At 38.2% G+C, this 19,358-nt stretch overlaps 1 protein-coding gene across 1 annotated transcript in view; it reads left to right on the top strand.

Moving 5' to 3' along the window:
• Positions 1-15,621, top strand: part of ahrra (aryl-hydrocarbon receptor repressor a) — a 91,300-nt gene extending 75,679 nt beyond the window's left edge. Inside the window, exons 6-9 of the mRNA XM_038267517.1 lie at positions 1,570-1,708; positions 1,789-1,922; positions 2,963-3,165; positions 10,738-15,621. Coding sequence (XP_038123445.1) covers positions 1,570-1,708; positions 1,789-1,922; positions 2,963-3,165; positions 10,738-11,851 — 1,590 coding nt within the window. The 3' untranslated portion in view covers positions 11,852-15,621. The remainder of the gene's footprint in view (positions 1-1,569; positions 1,709-1,788; positions 1,923-2,962; positions 3,166-10,737) is intronic.
• Positions 15,622-19,358: the final 3,737 nt, after the last annotated feature.

Raw genomic sequence — 19,358 nt, 5'->3', positions numbered from 1 at the left:
TAAGCAGATGACTTGCAAAAAGGTGGTAAGAACCAGCGGACAACAAAATTCCAGTTAAAAAGACAAAAAAAACAACAAAAAAAACAAAATACTTTCAAATAAAGAAAACAAAACCGGCCATTGCAGGCAATACAAAACTCTGACAGCCTCACAGCAAGCTGACTTTAAATATAGTCTCTCTAAGCAGACCTTCAAAAGCAGTTTCTCCAACCAGTCTCTCCAAGCAGCCCTCCCAAGCCATTGTGAGTGTGCCCCTTAAATAGACCCACCAATAACCAGCTAATTGAGACAGCCTAACTAAACAGGAAGGCAAATCCCCAATAAATCACAGTTAACATTGTAGAAAAATAAATACAGGCAATAGCATCATTCATACAAAAACATACATATTTATGAAATAATTTAACCATACTAAAATTACCATTTCACCTACTTGTTACCATGCAAGTAGGTGAAATTAACACCCCTGCCCCCTCTTTTCCAATGCCATGGGACAATGGATAAGACACTGGCTCCGATGCGGTACGTGTTTCCACACGGACCAGTATGGTGACGGACTAAGGGAAGAGAATGTGTAATTTGACTGGGAAGTTTTATTGCAGACTACGGAATGTATATTAAAGCTGTCGCAGTGGGTACCTTCAGAGTTTGCTACGCTGGTGAGTAAGTTAAGTGTTGAATGAAAGGCGACGTTGTAATTTCGGAACTAGTGTAAATTACCGGGTGAATTGTTTGGAACTGCCGCCGCCATGACGGCCGGTCTGTGGTGCATGCTGGGAAATGTAGTGAAGGATGTGATGCTGTGTGTGATAGACGGGGGCTACACTTTGGGAACAGAGGGGGAAACTGCTCCGTTTTCACAGTATTGATGACGTGAAAAATGATAACGGTAACTCCATTGAAATGATTCAAAACTAAAGTAACGAGCCAATTTTTTATAATGTAAGGAGTAGAAAGTACAGATATTTGTGTAAAAATGTAAGGAGTAGAAGTAAAAAGTCGCCATAAAAATAAGTAGTAAAGTAAAGTAAAAATATCAGAAAAATCTACTTGAGTACAGTAACGAAGTATTTGTACTTCGTTACTTCCCATCTCTGTCTGAGAAGCATATCTTGCTTTGGTAATCCGATATATATAATGTAATGCTGAATGTAAAGAGGTTTTCTTGCATCTATAGCACTGTATAAATAGAACTTGTATAAATAATAAGGATAATCAACTTTATTGGTCAATGCAAATATACAACAATATTTGTCTTTTGCGTTAAACCCATCCCTTAGGGAGTAGTGGGCGGCTTGCAGCGCCGGGGAAGCAATCATGGGACTAAAGGTCTTGCTAAGGGAGGCAGAGTAGCAGCGTAGTCTGTCGTCTTCAAGGATAACCCTTTAAGCAAAACTAAAATAAATGTGATGAAAGGTAGACTGAAGGGAGATCTAGTGGTTCTAGTCTATTGATTGCTGATACAAGAATTGATCCTTTTCTTTAAAATCACTGGTTTCTTGAGGATCCCAATGTTTCAGTGAAAACCTCTCATCCTTCCCTCCATCTAACCAAAGTTTGCCCCTACAGACTGACGTGATGCACCAAAACGTCTTTGACTACATCCACATAGACGACCGTCAGGAGTTCAGACGCCAGCTCCACTGGGCCATGTGCCCCCCACAGGGCACCTCTGGGCAGCAGGATAACCAATTAGCTTCAGGATCAAGTGTGTACAGCTCACAAGGTGGTTTTTCTATTTACAATTTTTTTCTATCATATTCATAATTATTCACTCTTTTATTACAGGTGAAGACTTTGTTGTGAGCAGCATGTTTAACTCTCCAGAGGCAGGGGAAATTTCTCCAGAGCTCTCCTGCTTTCTTAACAGATGTTTCATGGCCAGAGTTCGATGTCTCTTGGACAGCACCTCAGGATTTTTGGTGAGTCAAACTCTAAATGCACCAAATGGAAACAAATTAATAAAGGAAGACAGGTACAGATTCTCATCAGTTACTGCCTGCACAGCTTTTTAATTTACAACAATCTTCCGTCATTGTTAAGTTTCTGGTGAACATTAATGACAAACATTTTCGATAATATGCCCATTTCTCAATCTGATGGTAAAATGCTTCAGGATTTCCCTTTATAATTAACACTGTAAAATCTCTGGACATTTGTGTAGTGAAAAAAAATAATCGTGGATTAGGTCTCATCACGAGTGAGCCTACATACTAATCAAATTAGCATTTTCAAGGCATATTAGCTGCATTTGGCTGAAATTAAAACCTTTTAAAGACCAGCCATAGAGAGCTGTAAGTACAGTTTGAGCCTCTGTAACTCTTATTGCTCTGAAAGCGAGAGTCTAGCTCCAAAGGGCCATTTTTATATTCAAACATTATGTGACATTTTTTAAGAGAGAAAAAAAAGATTTTTCCTCTTTTTAAATATTCAGTGCACCATTTCAAATTATAGGTTATAGATATACTTGCAAAAAGAATATATTTCTGTTATTTTCAGAGTCGATTTATTTTGGAAATTCAATGCAATTAGTCAGTGGAGAGAATCCCAAGCAGCATAGAAAGTACATTTATTCTTTTAAAAGATTAGATGGCTCTTACTATGTTTTTAGCCAAAGTGATGAAGTAAAGTCAATAGTCAGGTTGCAGAACCCTTTTTCTGCTTTATTGGAGTCTAGTTAAGTTAATAAACCTCTCTTATTTTGAAGGATGCTACTGTGGCTGATAACTGCACTCTTAACGTCCTAAACAGTTCTCATCCACAAATATACAAGAGCATAAAAATACCAGTACCTTGCTATACTTTAGGTGTAATACAGTGAATCTAGATCACACAAATTGGTATACAATTGATTAGGTAAAAGCTAACTCTGGGATACATTTGAAAATGCTAAAAAGGCACATAGGTGTACTAATTTCTGTTTAGATTAAATAAATATATTTTTTTTCTGCTCCAATTTCAGACCATGCAGTTTCAGGGTCGGTTAAAGTTCCTCCATGGGCAGAAGAAGAAATCACCCTCCGGGACACTGATGCCTGCTCAGCTGGGTCTGTTCTGCATAGCCGTCCCCCTCCTGCTGCCCTCCATCACGGAGATGAAAGTGAAAAATATTTTAATGCGGGGAAAGAACAAAAGCGGGGGGATTATCTCTCCAACTGAGCATGGGTAAGAAAAGAACCAGTCTATGATACTTTTTTTATTTTGAATAATAAGAAGATCTAATTGTAAAAATACATCTTAGATTGCCTAATGTTTGAAAAGCAAATATACCGAACATATGCACTTTCTTTTAAAAGTATTCTATATGTAAACTACTGCGAAGTACAATGAATAAATAAACAAAAAACTTTTTACAAACAAAAATCTGAAAACAGTAATAAATGTATGCCTTCTGGATTCAATACTTTATAGAACCACTTCTCTGTATTTACAGCTGCAAGTCATTTGCATTATTTCTCTGTATGTCTTAAAACTAACAGCAATTGTTTGCCAAAAAAAAGCTTAAATGCATTCATGTTGGATAAAAGGCATATTTTAGCATTCATTTTGAAGCTAAAACACATGATTATAGTTTGAAGGAAACCATCCCATTGTAGTTCCGGCTGGATGTTAGGGGTCATCCTGCAGCAAGGGGGTCTTCTGCCCCAGTCTCTTCTGCAACCTCTAACAGTTTTTTTCCCAGGATTATTTAGCTATATGCATCTTTCGTTCAACTTTAAACAACTTCCTGTTCCCCCTTAAAGAAAAGCATCCCCACGGCATGATGAGTTCACTTAAGAATTTTCCTTATCATCAGGCAGAGCTTCACATAACTTTGTGTTAACAATGGCTTAGAGGTGTGGACAGCCAGAAACAGTCCATCTTGTCATGATTTTATTCAAAGATCTGACCCACATGCAGACAACCAAACAGAGAGACCAGGGGAAGGTTTAACAGGGTTATTGAGAACTGGTAGAGATGGGTCCAGTGCTGCTCTGAACACTGGCGAACCGGGACTGAAAAGTGAAGGAGAAGTTCCTTGTGGCTAGTTCAGGCTCAGTGGGAAAATTGAGCTTCGATTTGCAAAAGGGAATAAAGGCAACCGGACTCAAGTTTCCAGAAAATATGTCTTTCTTTGAATCCAGTCGGTGTGGGTAGTTCCAGTAATTGACTTGCTCGTTGGAGGGTGGACAGGGTTTACCCAGGTTGAGGTGTTTCGTTGAGGACTGAAGAAGCTGACTGCCACTCAGAATTCCTATGGTACTTGAACGGTTCCTTGTGGAGATGAATCCCTTGCTCAGTGTGAAGCTCAAACAATCCTTTGGGGAAAGGTAGATCCAAACCTCCACTTTGAATCCCCAGCTCAGTTTGAAGCTCAGATGCTCCTTCCAGGGGGAGAAGGTCCAAAACATCCAGTTTGCAGGATGACTTCCTGCCGAGAGGCAAGACAAAACAATAACAAGGTTAAGACTCACGTTGACACAAATCTCAGTTTGACTCAGCAAAACTCAGCTTGGCTAGAGTACCCAAAACTGGCAAACACTCTGGCGTCGAGGTAGTGGCAATCAGCAGCTTAAGAGTCCTCAGGTAATGAGGCAACCATCTGCAGGTGTGTGAGAGGGCCAACGAGAACCAGGCGCCACCTGGTGGTGGAGGGAAAACACACAAAAACAGAACCCACACAAACTGGATTCCTAACACATCTGAGCTGTGGATGTCTGCATTATCTTTAGGTAGCACGGATCTCTAGGTAGCTTCTTTACTTAAAGTTCTCCTAGCTGTAATTTTAGCTGATTCTTAACTATTGTCCATTTACAGAAGAAATGCTGAACAATAATCAGTAAGTGACTGAAGTGTTGTGTATCCTTTTATAGCTTAAGTGTGTGACACTGTGTCATTTGTGTTGTTTAGTTCAGCTTTAAGGCCTTCACAGAGCAGGTGGAGTGATATTTAAGGATGAGGGTTTAAACAGATAAAGGAAACTGCTTGCACAGATTTTGGCTACCGACTATCAGATTCAACAACATATGCATGCAGCACTTAAAAAAAACACATTTCAAACCATGTCTAATCCCAGGTCACAATTTTTCACCACTCAAATTCACCACAAAAGTGCAAGTTTGTGGCACATGCATTCATTTTCTATGCGGTCCTGAAACATGCATCATCTTTACTCCAAGCTCTCCGTCTGATTTGAAGAAATAAACAAATAAATCAGGGAAGTATTAAAAACACTTTTTTTGGTGACACAAGGTTACTACCTCAGCACCATTTACCCAAAGAGCTGGTTCCTTAAAAAAAAAAACGATCTTTCCTTTCCATCTGGATTTTATTCCAGATTTTGGGGTTTAATAGCCTTATTTACCATCAACTATATAATTCAACAAGTAAAAGCATCAGAATTATTATTACTTATTATTAACAATAGTGATAGAATACAGACACAGACAGCAAACCCGGGTTGTTTAAATCACTTATCACGAGGGTGTACTTATTTTATTTTGTGAAATTAAATGTACAGAATTTAAGCGGCTTGTTATCCCATAAAAGCAATAAACAGACCTTGGCTTAAAGCAGGATTTTCCAGTGTGAGGTCGGCTCCTCCTCCAGGGAGACACCAAAATTTAAAGCGGGCCAAAATTAGATCTGCTTTTGGGAAAAAACAAATAACACAAACATATTTGTTAAATTGGACATGCCAAGTTGAATTTAAAACACATGAAAGGCTGCTGTTAACCGCAGATATTTCACACAAGTGTTTGTGATTTATTGTGTGGGAGGAAACTCAAAAAGCACATCAACAAACATATGGGAACAGCTTGATAATGTGACGCTTTCCAAGTGGCTCTCTGGATTTAAAAGTAAATGAAATCCTGTTTTAAGTCTTTTGACGAACCGTTTAGTGTCTGTAGAAAAAATGCTAAACTCCCAATTTTACATTACTGGGCAAGAACAAAATACAAAATTGTTTATGATCCTCTAATAGTTCTTCATTTAACGCATAAACCAACAGTTATTTTTACAGCTGCTAAAACAATGTCAGTTTTAAAAACAGCTTTTTTATATAATTTTAAAATAAAAACAAAAAAATAGATCAGTAATGAATAAATCTATTATAAAACGTTTCCTCTCTTTATAGAGAAAAACAGTGAGTTTAACAATAAGTATTAACTAACAGTCATTATTTAGTTGAGTTATCTGCTCCAATGGCTTAACATACTGCCTACATCTTGCAAACACTAGTTTTTTAAAATCAAAGAAAGCTGCAGTAATTTTCTTTTAGCTGACCACCAGTGCACAGCAGCAGGTCGCCATAATCAATTAAGTTTAGACACCGTCTTGGAGTGAAAAAATATGCATCCTTATTGGAGACCTTAAAAACTATAAAACATAAAAATATAAAAATGGCCTGAGATTAAAAACATGTGCAATCAAATGTAAAACACCCTTTTTAAAGGAAAAGATAGAAAAATTAGCAGCAGACCATGTGAAAAGAATGTGCATGGAAATGTAGCATGTAGCATTTATATCAGTTGAAGCTGTAGCAGTCTAGAAAATGGACTGGAGGTTTATTAGATTGTTAGCAGGGGTGTTCACATGGAATATAAGTGGAATAAGGGTAGCGATGCTCTACTCTCTGATCCATACCTCCTCCAGACTTTCCCTAATGCTTTATTAGAAGAGCTTCAAAGTGCCTAAGCATTATGGCAGTTCTTTTTAAACTTTTTAAACCTCCTTAAATCCTTATTCTAGTGATTGGTCTCTGAGTAATTGGCTTCAAGTGAATTGTAGGCTTCAAGTATATGAAATACCTTAGCTACAATAGGCAGTTTACTCACCAACAGAGCTAATTTAAAGCGAATTCCTTACTCACCTCTTTATACTTTAGTTTGCATATTATGAAAGCAAATTCTTCAAAAAGCTTTTATTTTGTTAGCTTAGAGAACGCAGGGTGATGGACAGAGTGTATCTAACATTACAGCCAGTAACTAAAGTATAAACACCACCGGAAACCATGCATGGATGCGGTTTCTACAGGCAGTGATTTTTACAATCTCAGTACGACATATTCTAAAAGATGTGTCTCACAAATCGAGAAATCGTATAATATTTTACGCTATTGTTGTGGATTGAAAGGAGAGTGGTGGCTATAAACCAGGATGTTTGTTATGCACCTAAATAAACCCACAGATGCTCAGCTTCAGCATGTGAACTCTGTTGTTAGTTTTCAGATGGGACACATCCCAGAAAAAATTAGTCATGTATGGAATAATTCTCATGGCCACTACAGTAAATCAAACCATTTTATTTATTTTTGAGTCATTTCTCTGTAGAAATGAAAGAAACATGTGGGCAATCCCATACAGCCACATGGGTAGAACGGTAATATTTTTGAGAAATACTTGCCAAACAATCTGTCAGCCCCACTGAGTTGATTAAAATAGACGGTTCTGAGACTAACTCTGCCATATGAGCGCTGGCGTTCCTGAGTGCATGATGTATGTATAGGTCTTTGATGACCAGATATGGAACAACAAAGCCCCTAATTCACAGGGGTGTCAGAACGAGTCCTCCAAACTTCCAAACAAGCACGTACACAGAAGTAATTTTTTATTGCTTTTTAATGTCAATTTAGCTCTCAAAGAAGCTTCAAAAGCTTTTTTGGTACAAATAGACAAACTCATTTTAGTGTAAAGGAACATGAAGAAAGTCAGCTAAATTTTGGTTTACTGTTTTACAAAATCCTACCGCCATACAAAGACAGTTCAGACATCAACAGACATTTCTAATTAAGATGTTTTATTCATCTTTCCTATTTGTATGGAAAGAGGGATGAACAAATGGATACGTAACTGTGCTCTGGGAGATAGAGTAGTAAAATATACTGATGGATTTTTACCAAAACTATCCATATCCATATTGTGAGGTGAAAGCAGAGAAAAACTACTGTATGTACAACAGAATTAACCATAATGTTGCCTTTTTTCAGTCAGATACTCTGCACCAAATGCGCCAAAATATCCTTTATTAGTTTAAAGACTTCTTGACAACAGCAAGGAAAAAATGCAAAATGTTCTTATTATAGAAGTAGGCTTAGCAGAGCCATCTCTGTCATGTCCATATCATATATGCAGAGCCTGCACTTTCTAGCATGAAGTGACGGTTCTTTCCCTCTTCTTCTCACTGTGCGGTTCAGTGAAAGTTTAGATTCAGGTCATTCTTTATTCATTTTAAAAGGGAACGCCTTTTTTTTTTTTACATTGGGCCCTTGATTTTACGTTGTTACATCATGTTCTACTCACCCATATGAATTTTGCGTCATTTTGAGCTGTTCTGAAGATATTCCATTAGGTTATATTCAAGTAACGTCTTACTATGGGCAACGACTTGAAGGCACAAACTGATCTGTTCATAATTTATTCTTTATGGTACGTCAGCATTCATAACATGTAGGTGAATCACTGTCTCCCAGACATCTGTGGTTATATTTTTTATATTTATATGTTTTAAAAACAAAGCGGCGTGTGTATGACGTCATCGCGGATGGCGGACTGGAGTCGTACAGTAACAGGAAGCCGGGGCCACAGCCGGCTACGCTCTACCCCTTCTATTCGTTCGGTGAGCTAATCTGAATCGTTCAATTCCTTTTGGAGAGCGAGATCATCTGTGGTAGCAGCACTAGACATCTTCCAGGCATGTGAGTAAAACTAGCGGACAGGATGAAGAAATGCTAGCTGGCGCGCGGATGACGTCATAGACGCTGCGCTTCATTTTTAAAAGATATAAACATAAAAAAATATAACCGCGGATGTTTGGGGGACAGTGATTGGCCTACATGATATGAATGCTGGCGTAAATTATGAGCAGATCAGTTTGTGCCTTCAAGTCGTTGCCCATAGGAAGACGTTACCTGGATATAACCTAACGGAATATCTCCAGAACAGCTCCAAATGACAAAAAACTCATATGGGTGAGTAGAACATGATGTAATAACGTAAAATCAAGAGCTCAATATAAAAAATAAAAAAACGGCGTTCACTTTAATGGAATGGTTTGTACTTATTATTTCATGAGCAATAATCATAATGGGTTAAATTTAGGGCTGCAACTAACGATTATTTTAAAAATCAATGAATCGGCCGATTATTTTTTCGATTAATCAATGAATAAAAAATATTTTTTATATTCCAAAATAAACATTTTAGACATAACAAACAAGCACACAAGTACAGGTTGCTCATTAACTGTACTGGTGCAATATGAAAAATAAATGTTTGTGTTAGAACTACGCAAACTTACATGAGAAATGTAGCTGTACATCCACAAAATATAGGGTACTTTGTTTCATAAAGTGTAAAAAAATACATTTTTGTTTTTAAAAGCCCCTAAGGGGTTCAAACAATAGGTCCCCCCATTTCAACAAATGAGGTTTTTTTAGACTAGAAGAGTTCTGCCTTTTAAGACAGGAAAGTATAGCAGTTAAAGTTGCTACTTGAGAAAATACTGAACCATAGAGATAAAAATAGCCCTGTGATTCAAATTATAAATTGTATTTGGAATAAACATGAGAGAACTAGGGGTGCTAAAAAACACATCCTCCAAAGACAGATATTTACATGGGAATGTGGCATATAATTGACATATTACTGATCTTGCTGGATTTTATTCTGCTTTACTTCCATAAATTGCAGGATCTTTACTTTATCTTTGCCAGAAGATTTAAACTTTAAAAGCCTTGCCCTCATAATTTGCAAATAAAGTAAATATAAAAAAAAGTAAATATAAACGCTGCTTAAGCTAATTCAAATTAAATTAAAAGTAAAATAAGTAGGCAACCTTATCACTCTCTGTAACCTATTAACAAGGTAAGGAAATCATCAGATGAGCTACCTGAGAAACTAACGTTACGTTTCCCCACTTTAAAACCAAACAAACATGGTTACTCATCCTGCTGATCAGCTCTCTTCATTGCCAATGAAGGCTCCAACATGTTTTCTTCTCAGGTGCTGCGTCATAACAGTGGTGCTTCCGTGCCATGTTCATTTGTTTTTACAAAAGTTGCATGTTACAACTTTTTTCACTTTACAAAGCGCAGGCTATTTTAATTATTGTGATCAATTTGCGCCGTCAATCCCGGCGCATGCTCGCTTCATTTGCAGTCTGGACGCTGAGGCTCTGACTGCAGCGCTTTGAGGGACTCCTGCGGGAGAACGGGGTTGGGATGGGGGAGGCGCCCCACGGCAGAGTAGGAACGATACATGCTTTCACGTAAGAGTCTCCAAAAGCCGCCAGTGACACCGTAAAAAGTCGCCAGATTTGTCGCTAGTCCTTTTTTTGAAAAATAGTCGCTGAAGGGGTCTGAAAAGTCGCTGAGTTGGCAACATTGCAACTGCGGCGCTGATTCGCTCCGCCATATTTTTTTTTCTTCCCCCTTTCAGTCAAGTGGATGTGATGACGGCGGCGGCGGATGACGCATTAATCGCGCGACACAACTAGTCGATGATTAAATTCGTTGCCAACTCTTTTAAAAGTCGATTTTTATCGATTTTATCGATTTGTTGTTGCAGCCCTAGTTAAATTACTTATATAATGTCACTAATTATTACATTATCCTTTTAAGAATTGACATTAATTAGTTGCTTAATTGACCATTAATCCTTTAAGAAAATAAAGTTGTAGTTTTTATGTAATCTACATTTAGCTGGTATTAGGTAAGAATAAAATAAATGAAGGGTGTCTTATCTTTTTCCTTCACAGTGAGCATGGGGATCACCTAAGGAGGCACTCCATCAGTGGAGGAGTGGGTGACATGACCGACCCTCTCCTCTTTTCTTGTCCCCACCCGGGTTCTACACAACGAAGTCATCATGGCTCCTGGAACCCTCTTTGCAAAGACAACCTTAAGTTCAGCCCTGATGGCTTCTACAACCAAGAGGAGCCTCTCAATTTCTGCAAGTCCTCTATGACTGTCCATAAAGGTGTCGGGTCGGGCTTAGGTGGAGGCTGGCACAGGCGACAGCACTTGGGGGCCGTCAGAGCTGCTCAGGGAGTGGGCTACATCCCCTCGAACCGTTTAAACAGGACTGGCCAGTACGGTAAGCCCTACTGCCTTTCTCCGAGTTGCCACAGTGGCAGGGGTGCAGATGTGTTTGTCTCGAAGCTGTACGGATCATCGGACCCCGATGCTTACTGCGTAGACCTGGTGAAGAGCGAGAACGACTTCGGGGAATGCTATGAAGGCCACATGATGCCAGAAATGCCACCTATTAAAATAGAGCATGACTCAGACTCTGAGAACGGATGCGAAGCATACGGGCAAACGTGGGGCTGTCGCAACCAAATGGCCATGGACCGCCGCTACGGAAACGGGGTGTACGACTCCAACGCTGGTTTGCAGCTTAAATCAGAAACTGATTACTACGACCCACAGTACTCCCCTTGTCAGCGAGGAAAAGCAGGAATCAGCCCCACATACAATAATGGCAACTACCCCAACTATGCAGTCAACAACGGCACCCGTCTGTTAAAATGTGACAAAGACTTGGTCGGGAACAGTGATTCCAACCAGTTCAGCCCCCAGAGACTCTCCCACTCAGACTCTCTATGCAGCAACCAATCGGTCAACCTCATGAATTCAAACCTCTACCCTCAAAAGGCCTACATGCACGCGGACTATAACAAGCATGGCGATTATGAGTTCAAAGGTCACGGCCTGATCCATTCAATCAAACGGGAGCCCATGGACTCCCCCCCTTGGTCTGAGAACGGCCATGAAATGAACCAGTCCATGATGGGCGGCTCCAGGAACGTTATGCCATGTGTGATGAGCACAGGCCACCATAAGTCCAGTCCCTACATCTACATGCAGTGAGAGTGCATTAGCAACACGTGAACACATCGGCAGATACCCGTCTGCCCAACCCCCCTTCTTCACACGCACAATTACGCAAAACCACAAACAGATCAGTGTGTATGAAATTCTTTTCCTCTGATGTTTCACTAGTACCAGCATTACAGACAACGGTTACCGTGACTGCCAGGACGTCACATATTGTTTCTATTTTTTATGAAAAGGTCTCAGGTTCAGGCATCAGTGTTGTGACAATCAGAAATTTGACTTTCCAACCAGAAGATGTTACTTTTTAAAAGGTACAGATTTTGGATTTTAAGCACTTTTGGATTTAGAGACATGGAGAAAAATAATAGTTGTTTAGATGATGTGTAGAATCACATCTTTCTTTAGTTTTGTATTGTTGTTGCACCAAGCTTTTGCAGGGGAAATTTTATTTTTCTAAACTTTGTACACAGGAGAAAGCTCACATCTACTGACAAATTAATTCACCATCAGGATTAGGAGAATGCACTTCAAAGGCACTGAAAAAATTGAATTTTGAATATTTTTTGTGATGTTTCCCAAAAAGTAAATGTAGATGCAGTTTGAAATATAGTTAAAAATGTAGGGTTTTCATGAAAAAAATAAAATAAAATGAGATTTCTTTAAAAATATATATTTTTTAAGTATTTTCTTTTATTCACCCTTTCAACAGTTTGTCCCTTCATGCTTTCATTTTCTACCCATGTGATCAATTATTACCGTTTATTCTCCTTTGTAGTTAAGTATGTGTACAGTTGCAAGATTAAAAAATCAAAACAGCCTCGATAAGCATTACTTAAATTAATTGTACATTATTAAGATTTCACCCTGTTGTAGTTTTGATCATCATTTGAGCCAATAGGATCCTGTGAAATAAGGAAAGTTAGTTCACCTGACAAAAATCTGCTTGGGAAATAGTTTAAAGATTATAAAAAAAAAAAGACTTAAAAGGTTTTTCCTGGATTACTTTTTCATGTTCAGAAAGGGGACTTTTTGGGGCACGATGGGAAGGGATGTGGGATTTGGCCCCTTTGTTAGAATTCAAGTTTATAATGACCAAAGCTATAAAGGCATTAAATGACAATAGAAGTAAAATGATCGGCGCCTCCCTCCTGGAACAGCTTTGCTCCGCAGTTAAACAGCCAAACTGGCCGGAAAACAACTGGACTCAGCATTTAAAACATCAGCTTTAAGGGTCAGACACATTATTAAAACAGAGGAAACAATAAACTTTCAAGATGGCGGCTGCCTCCATCATTTTAAATCCATTGAAAAAACTAAAGCCTCATCTTTTAAAAAATAAAACAAGGTCTATTTAGTCTCAGATAAGCATGACATTCCAAAAAAAGAAAATTAAAAACATGAACTGGATGACTCATAATCTTCACCAGCATAATCATGACATGTTTTCCTACATTTGTCAAATTCTTAATAGGGTTTAAGTCATTTTTCATACAGTTCGGAGCTTTATTAAAATGTTTTTTTTTTCATACTGTCTTCAGTGATTTATTGTGCCTTTAAATAGTATTCACACCCCTTGCACTTTTTAAGATTTTGTCATACCACAAACATTAAAATGTTCTTTTAGGATTTTAATAGTTTCGCAACTCTGGAAGAGCAACAGAGCTTCCCCCTTAGATGTGAGAAATCTACAAAGATGTCGCCTTTATGGAAGAGTACTGGGAAATAACCAAGGGTTGCATGTAGGAGGTCCTGCTTGCAGGGAATAAGTAAAAGAAAGTGGGATGAAATGAAAAGAATGTGTGCAGACATGCTGCATATCACCTTCTACATCTCTATCTCTGCAGTTTTTCAAAATAACCTGAATCAGCTTTGACAGGTTTTTGCACTTTTAGTATCGATCTGGGTGCTCAGAAAGTGAATTGTTCATCAGTTTGGCAGCACCTCCTGGATGTTTTTACTCTGGAAGGAAAAGGAACCACATAAGGAACCAGATAGAGCAATGCTGGAAGGATATTTCAAAGGCTGCAAAAGTGCTGTGAGTGAGGTGGCAGTTCATTTCCTGAAAGGGCAAGTCTGAGCATTTAGTCAGAGCTACAGCAGATTGGTTTAGATAAAACCATTTTCTTGTGCTAAAAGGGCCTAGTCAAAGCCCAGACCTAAAGACAAGAATACGTGGTAAGACTTGAAAGTTAACATATAGGTACTTTTCAAGACTTAATCCTATGAAGAGTCCTTCAAAGAATCATCTAACAACTATTTCGTAAGCTATTTATCAAGTTATTTTAACCTCATAATGATGTAGTAATTTGTGCTGCTTTATCCTTAAGAATAATTCTAAAAAAGAGAGAAATTTCTAGTTGCAACGTGACAAAATATTAAAATGTTCACGGGGGTAGCAATAGTTGCAGGACACTTTTTGAGCAGGGGCTGCTTGTTGCTACGTGCAACAAAACTCAGTCACTACCGTTGCAGGGACTTGAAAATGTTTTATCAATAGTTGTGAAACCGAACAGGTTGGTTTGGCTTGTCTCACACTTCAAAATGATATATAACCTTAGATCATGCAAATTCCCATCATCTTAGCCTAGAATTAATAATAATACTTAAATATTTTCATATGAATAAATTCCCTTGGTTCCACTTAAAATAGCAAACTCCAGACATTTTCTGTTGGATCACACTTTTCTTTAGAAAATACATCCTAGTGCTAAAGCATTATGTTATGCTGTTATATATATAGTTCTAGAGGCTATTTTTAGTCTTTTACCATCTGTATTAGTGGGACACAGGTTAGCCAGTGAGCAGTTAATCACCAAATAATGTTAAACTCCTATTAGAGCCAGAGAAATGAGTGAATAAGATAAAGAAAAATCTTCTGTCATACCTCTTTGTGTGTTTATTAGCAAGGCAGCGCTGCTCAGCAGCTCTGAGGTCATTGCAGAAGAGATGAAGGAAGTATAATAAGTCTGTTCATGCTTAATATAAACCCATTAGGAAACATCTCTGCACCAGTCTGACAAAAGCAGTAATGGGGTGAAGATTTGATTACACAAAACAAAAGTGACAGATTTCAAATATTCATGTCAAGAAGATGAACTTTATTGCTTCATTTAGCAAGGAAAATAGATGTGTAACCCAAACGATTACTTTTCTTTTTTATTTAACATCTCTGCAGAGCTGATGCTTTTTTTTTGGAGGGGAGGAGGGGTCAATGTTCACTTTTGATATTGTCCTTTCAGTGCAAATGCATCTGACCTTTGTGTTCACATCAGTTTTTTTTATTGTTGTTGTTGTTGCACAAAATCATTCAAGACTAATCCAATCTGAGTCTCAGTTCTGTCAGGCTACTGCTGTAGCTTCTGAATTGCACTACTGGGAATAGTTCAGTTGAAGTTCAGCCTACCCTGCCACGTGCTTGATTCGTCACGCACAACAGTTCACACTGTCGCCGTGGTGGATTTGTCTTCCTTTCCCTTTTTTTTTTTTTCTCGTGTGTGCTCATGTCTGTAAATGTTTGATGATTTGTATTTATTTGTAAATGGTAAGTGTATAATTTAAAAAAAAGTATACATTTGAAGGCTTTCCTTGTTTTACTAACACAAACAAATGATGGCGTTTTTTTTTTTCATGGAATTTTTTTTTGATAATTAAAAAAGAAAGGCAGTTGTGCTTATCTCCTGGAGAAGGTAGCTGCAAGGTAGCGAACATGATGTATATATGCAGTGTCTTCCGATGTTTTTATGCATTTTTTCTTTTTTTTGCAAATGGGACATAAATATTAAAGACTTTTCTTTATATAAAAATAGCTTGGATTGTTTTTTTTGCTTTAAAATCACTAAAGGAGTGTTACAGTTACAAAAGAGTTCCATTATCAACAATAGCTTATAATAAAATAACAGTTTTGGCAAAAAAAAAAAAAAACCTGTAGAACTGGTGGATAGATTAGGACCTCTACTCTTTTTCAAGTTGGGCCACTTGGCACAAGCACTTTTGGAGTTTTGGGTTCTATTGCTCATTTCCAGACAAAGGTAACTCTAATGTCTGCTTCATAGTGTAGAGTAATATTGTAAATAAAGGTAGTTTCAATGGCTAACAGTTTTTCTTTGCACATTGTAAATAAAGACCATAAGTACATTTTTTTTTTTGTTCTTAAAAAAGAATATATATATATATATATAGTAAAATTCTTCAGATGTGAAATACAAACAGGTGCATTTTAATCAATCAAAATATCAAATAAAAGTTTATTATTTCAGCTGCTAAGTTCATGAAAAATACAAGTTTGTGATTTAATTCAGGTTAAGAAAAAAGATTTTGTTTTAGGTTTTTGCCATTATTCTACCACTTTTATTCGCTTTATTCATTGAGATTTAAATTAGTTTTTATACCAATATAATGAGTGGAAACACTATATTTACTGAAGCAGAAATGTTCTTCCTGCTCTAACAGTCGACTGCCTCTTCCCTCAAAGCTCAACAATAACCACAACTTCTTCACTAAACATCTTTGTCTCTTTAACGGCTTCTGAATTTTTCACATTTACCAAATGTAGTTCCCTCCTGCGGATAATTTTTTACTCTTTTAATAATACATTAACACCAGCAAGGATTCATAGCATCTCTAGCCACATTCACTCTATGATTAATGTGCTGCAAAGTTGGCGTGACAGCACCCAAACACATTCTGAGAAATTTGACACACATCGTTCACCACCGTGTGGGACAGGGCAGAGGGCCAGGGGCCTGTTGGTATCCGCAGAAAGAACGAGGATGGAGAGGAGCCAGGGGACAAGAGGGGAAAAGACATGTAACCTAAAAGCTGTGGTCGCTGCTTGATCTGTGGGATTCCCAGGAGGCGGGGATTACTGCTTCTGCTGGGCAGTGAGCTAACATACACTTGGCAAACTTGGTTTGAAATCGTCCCTGAACACCAACATCACACCCTGAAATAATAATAATACGTGTTTGAGCTTTCCTTTAAAGCTCTAATGCACACTTTAACTTCTGGTAATACTTATATAAAAGTCCATTAATCAGCAGGCTGGAGAGAGTTTCAATCATCCCATACAGCAAAGACATTTACTAATTTTTGCCAGTTAGTATATACTGTACCTTGGTTGAAACTTGTAAGTAAAGCATTATTATACATAATGAAACATGTTTCATCAAACTTATTTGACACTTGCAAGAAAGACAGAGAATACTCATAGTCACAAATGTTAAACATGCATAAACAGAAACATGCCTTTGCGTGTTAATAGGATGGACAAAGGCTGAATGATAGGTATAGAAACTGCCAGGACTCAGAACAGACGACCCAGTAATCAAGGCAGACAGACAGATTTCTCAAAAAGGCGTTTATAAAAAAAACGGTGGATCTGCAGTAACTGCAAGGATGTCAAAGGCAGGAACCTCTGCTCTTAAAGTTCAGTCTGTCATCAGAGGAAGAGGTGTATTCCAGCCGAATGGCTGCCAACACAACACAGCGAACGCTGGCGAGGGGGTTCCAAATGCTGAAACCTTGAAATTGCAGAACTGGCAGAAAACCAGATCCAAGCAGACGAAGGAAGGCAGGACAATCCAGAGGGTGAAGCCAAAGCCTGTGTTAAAGGGGTTCACAGGAGTCCAAGCCAAAGGATGAGAGACCTGAAGAGGTATCAAAGGGAAGCAGGAAGCAGATCCAGGATCGTCAATTGACAAAATCCAGCAGGAGTCCGAAGACAGGTCAGGCAAACAGATCAGAACAGGAACGGACAGGCTCAAAGGTACAAAATCGGAGCGGATCAGGATCAGACAATCAAAACACAATCGGGTACGCTAGAGAACTCTCTTCAAAGGCTCAAATTATCTGATGACTGGGAACAGGCAGGTTAAATAGAGACTGGAGCAGGTTGCATAGATGAACGGTAAAGAGAAACTGGGTGGAGCTAGACAGGTGAATAGAATACACACTCAAGCCTGTCATCAGCGCCAAGATCATGACAGAAACATTTTCAAAAAACTGAGCGAAAGTCAGGTTGCCTCCAATTTAACCCTTTTTTGTCTTTACCTACAACCAAATCTAAAAGAAGTTACAAACAAATGTGGAGCTTACAAAAAGCAGATGAAAGTTTATTGTGAAATTAAAAGACTACTAATTGTATTATATAATCAGAGAATTTGTTGCAAAGTCCCTGCTAAGATCAGATATTTCTGTGCTCAAAGTACCGTCTTAGGTTGAGATTTAACAAGTTCCTTAGTAAACTGGTCAGGCTGATTTGCAGCTGGGTTTTAACTGGTTTAAAAACTTTAGTTGCTATCCATCAATATTTTTGCCAGTGTTGATGTTCACTTTAAAAGATACCTCCATTAGATTTTTAACAGTTTGTCCAATAGCAAATGTTTCCGTAACGTATAAACTAGAGCAAGTATAATTTTTGCCACTTTTAAATGTTTTTGTAATGATAAAAACTTGAGAGAACGAAAATGAAATTAAATATATACTTACATGTTTTATACTAACTTGATGCCATTTAAAAATATATATATAAAGATTTAAAGACATGAATTATCCTCTAAATATATTACCTTTACATTTAGAAAACATAAATAATATGGTATTTGTTGATATATGTAAAGTGTTGGCATCTAAAATGGACATAGTAAAAGAAATCTAAAAAAAATATACTGATTCAAATATTTAAGAGTTGTGCACAGACATTGGCAAAAGAAGGGATGGGTTTCAAGAGCGGTGGACTGAATCCAATCATAATATTTCCCTCAAAACTCAATATTGCACTAACTTTACTGCTGGCATAACAAAGTGGAAGCACAGGAACTGCAGCACCTCGGGTAGGCCTCATAAAAGGTGCAAGGTGAATAGCTACAGACCTCCACAGTCACTGCACTCTAGAACAGTGGATATTGTTGTTTTTTTTATGAAATGACCTGCCCTATCCCTCTATGCATGCCAAACTAAAGCAAATGTCTGGAGATCAGGTTTGGCAGGAGAAGAACCATTGCCTGATTGCACTGGGTCAAGTTTGGAGCAGAGGGGCTGTTGTTCAGTAGTTAAGCTGGGCCCCCTGGTTCTAGTAACCCTCAACACTGCTGCATGCCAAGTTATCTCAGATGATTTCATGTCACTGAGTTGTGTGGGAACCATTTGGGGACGCCCCCTTCCCTCTCCAACTTCACAGTAAAGCAGTGGATATGCAACGGCCATGAAAACATGGCTGTTTCAGTTTGGTGGAGTAAACTGCTGTCCTGCTTAGAGTCACTGTTTTAATTCATCCCAAGCTGAAATTAAAACAGTGAATGTGAGCCAGACTTTCAATATTGGTTTTTCAGGAAGAATCGTCCAAAAATCCCATAGACACACAGAACCTCCTTAAACCGCCTCCCTGAAAAGCAGTGCTGTTTTAACATAAAAGGGTTGACAAACAGCATATTGACGCCATGTTCATCTAGCATCCCATTCCTACTCTTTTTTGGCAATATAGTGGCCCTATTCTTAACCCATATATATTCAAATCAACCGCTGCATCCCAATAAGATCAGTT

This window comes from Cyprinodon tularosa, unplaced genomic scaffold (assembly GCF_016077235.1).
Source record: "Cyprinodon tularosa strain WSP-4 unplaced genomic scaffold, ASM1607723v1 ctg675, whole genome shotgun sequence".
NCBI lineage: Eukaryota > Metazoa > Chordata > Actinopteri > Cyprinodontiformes > Cyprinodontidae > Cyprinodon > Cyprinodon tularosa.
Note: the sequence above shows the minus strand (reverse complement) of the source record. Positions and strands in the feature narration are given on the sequence as shown.